Genomic DNA, 3,069 nt, shown 5'->3' with positions numbered 1-3,069 from the left:
TCCTTGGTCAGGTGAAGGCTCAATAGATACCCCAACAAAGGGAAATCGAGGGGGGGGTGAGGTGGGAGAATGTTGGGTGGAGGGGCATATACGTGGAGGCAGGGGTGGGAGGAGGGGTTGGGGGTCTTTGGGGAGGGGAAAAATCGGGAAAGGTTTTACCATTGGCAATGTAATGAAGATGATATTCAATAAATTAAAAAAAATAAATTAAAAAAATAAAAGACAAGGAAAGAACTCAAGTGCTGAGGACACTGGGTGGTTAGTGAAGAAGTCGATCAGGAAGTGTCCTTGGTGGAAGAACACACTTAGGATGGCATAGCAGGATGCTGTAGCTGTAAATTGTGCTCTATGCACAGGGAGCAAAGTAGATTGGCTCTGTTCTTGGGTGTTCAGGCATGGTGGGTCACTCCCTGTTCTGCTGCTCTGCCCTGGAGGAGTTGAGGTTGGTGAGGCCGTCAGGAGTGGGAAAACCAGATAAAAGACAGGCAGCATTGAGGAGTGGATTTAATCAGAGGTTATTGAAAGAAGCAGATCTAATCCTAGGCAGTGAGAAGAGAGAACAGGAGGGATGTGCTACACAGTCAGGAAACCGAAGCCAGTGCACATGCATGCTCTTGCTCACATGGCGACCATGGCTGACTGTGGACTGTATTATCACTGGAACACACAGAGCCATTTATGCGTAAAAGATAAGGCCCAATATGATGCCAAAGTGAAATCCATTTCATCAATGATGACATAGTTCAGTTACCAGCACTCCTGTTGGACAGCTCCAGAGGATCTGATACCCTCTATGACACTGCACTCACACACTCATGTGAACACACACACACACATTCACACACATTCACACACATACACACAAATATACATATACTCACACTCCACATAGTCACTCACATAAATTCACATTCACTCAGGCAGAGGCATATGTCACATACACAAAAACATACGCAGAGAGACATATAGCAAATACTCATATACACTCACATACATAAATACATACATACATACATACATACACACAGAGTCACACCACAAACTCTCATACAAATATATGCAAGCAGACACCCACATGTACACACCAATGCACATGCACATACAAACACAAAACCTCACCCGTGCAGACATATGAGACACAAAACAGACACACACAGATACACAAAATAACTCACAGACATATAAACACAAACATTCACACAAATACACATATACACACTCAAAAACACACATATTCTTCAAGATAAAAAACTTTCTTTTAAAGCCCAGGAAAATGGTTAAATTGCTGAATTCTAGTAAGTATTACATGAGTTATAACAATTCTCCCACCGTTCCAGAATATTAAGGAAGAGAAACACATTTCAACGCCTCACAAGAGGCTGATACTGTTATGCTACACACACCCCAAAAAAGAACATAGGAAAAACCATGGAGCAATCTCCAAGATAAACACTTACGTCAACTTCTTCCAAGAATACAGGCAAATAATATCAAATATTCCATTATTGCTCAGTATGCACAAATGGGGCACTTCCCAGGAAGATCATTTCATATGATACACATAAAAAAGAAATAGTGACAACCATGTAATCCTATCCATACACATAGTAATCCCATTTTACTGAGTCAGCATCTGTTTCTGAAGAAATGTCCTGGTAAACAAGATACAGGAAGTCCACTTGCTACAAAATAGAGGTCCCTGATGACAGACAGAAGGCATCGTTTATCAGGCATGTCATGTGAACAGCCTGAAAATAACATCAGCGTGACACCTGGAACAACAGATGTGTAGAGACAAGGAAAAGAAACTATTCTTTATAAATCACTTACTTTAAAGATTCTTGAAAGAAGGGTTTCACATTCAATAGTTTCTTCATAGCCTCTGTGACATTCTTATTCCTAAGACTATAGATCAGTGGGTTCAACAGAGGGGTGAGTATGGTGTAAAACACAGACACCACCATGTCCTTCTCAGGGGTGTGGAGGGAGGCAGGGAGCATGTAGGTATAGACAGCAGCTCCATAGAAGAGGAGGACCACAGTCATGTGGGAGGAGCAGGTGGCCAGGGCCTTCTTCCTGCCCTCTGCTGAGTTCATCCTGAGGACAGTGAGGAGGATGGATGAATAGGAGCCTGAGATGACTGTCACAGGGATGAGAAGCATGAGCACACAGCACACATACATGAGGGTCTCATAGAGCCAGGTGTCAGAGCAGGAGAGCTTGGTCACGGCAGGGACCTCACAGAAGAAGTGGTGGATTTCTCTGGATCCACAGAAAGGGAAGTTCATGGTGATTGGAGTAAGTATGAAACCATCCAAGGATCCCAGGAGCCAACAGACAGACAACAGGAGGAGACACACCCTGTGGTTCATGAGGACTGGATACCTGAGGGGAAGGCAGATGGCCACATAGCGGTCATAAGACATTGAAGCCAGAAGGAAAAATTCTGTCCCTGCTAGTGTCAGGTACAGGAACATCTGCATCCCACAGGCTGCAGCCGAGATCTTGTGGCTCCCCAGGACCTGGTCCATGAGCATCTTGGGCACAGTGACAGAAATGTACATCATGTCCATGAGGGACAGCTGGCTGATAAAGAAGTACATGGGTGTGTGGAGGTGGGCGTCAGAGACTATCAGCAGGATCAGGAGGGCGTTCCCAGACAAGGCCATCAGGAAAATCACAAATATGACCACAGCCAGCAGGGCAGGGTGTTTGGATTCACTGAAGAATCCCAGCAGAGTGAAATCTGACTGTCCAGTGTAGTTGTTCATCCAGGTGCTGAGGTCCATGGGTGTCTCCTAGGCAACCAAGAAGCTTTTGGAGTTAGTGTCATAGGAATAAGTTCTCAGTGATTTGTGCCACAACCTGCCTGTGCTAAGTTCTCTGGGTCTGAAAATCTAAGGATTGCAAATTACACAAAATTCAATCTTTTTTTTTCTTTTAAGGTTAGAATTCACATCTTGGTCACAGGCACTGGCGAATCATAAATTTCCATAGTCCAAAGGCATGAACTTGCCTAATGACAGATAGTGTCTTCTCTCAAGTACTACAAACTTGAGAAATGCTGTC

At 44.2% G+C, this 3,069-nt stretch overlaps 1 protein-coding gene across 1 annotated transcript; it reads right to left on the bottom strand.

Moving 5' to 3' along the window:
• Positions 1-1,826: 1,826 nt before the first annotated feature.
• LOC127694317 (olfactory receptor 2T29-like) lies at positions 1,827-2,789 on the bottom strand. Its single transcript, XM_052195866.1, has one exon. It carries the CDS (start codon positions 2,787-2,789, stop codon positions 1,827-1,829), a length of 963 nt encoding a protein of 320 aa, XP_052051826.1.
• Between the last annotated feature and the right edge of the window lie 280 nt (positions 2,790-3,069).

Source organism: Apodemus sylvaticus, chromosome 10 (assembly GCF_947179515.1).
Source record: "Apodemus sylvaticus chromosome 10, mApoSyl1.1, whole genome shotgun sequence".
NCBI lineage: Eukaryota > Metazoa > Chordata > Mammalia > Rodentia > Muridae > Apodemus > Apodemus sylvaticus.
The sequence above is the reverse complement of the archived record's forward strand: the minus strand, read 5'-3'. Positions and strand labels throughout refer to the sequence as shown.

What these genes read in the sequence shown, in the direction of transcription:
- LOC127694317 (XM_052195866.1), bottom strand. Translation starts at nt 2,789, where the DNA reads ATGGACCTCAGCACCTGGATGAACAACTACACTGGACAGTCAGATTTC.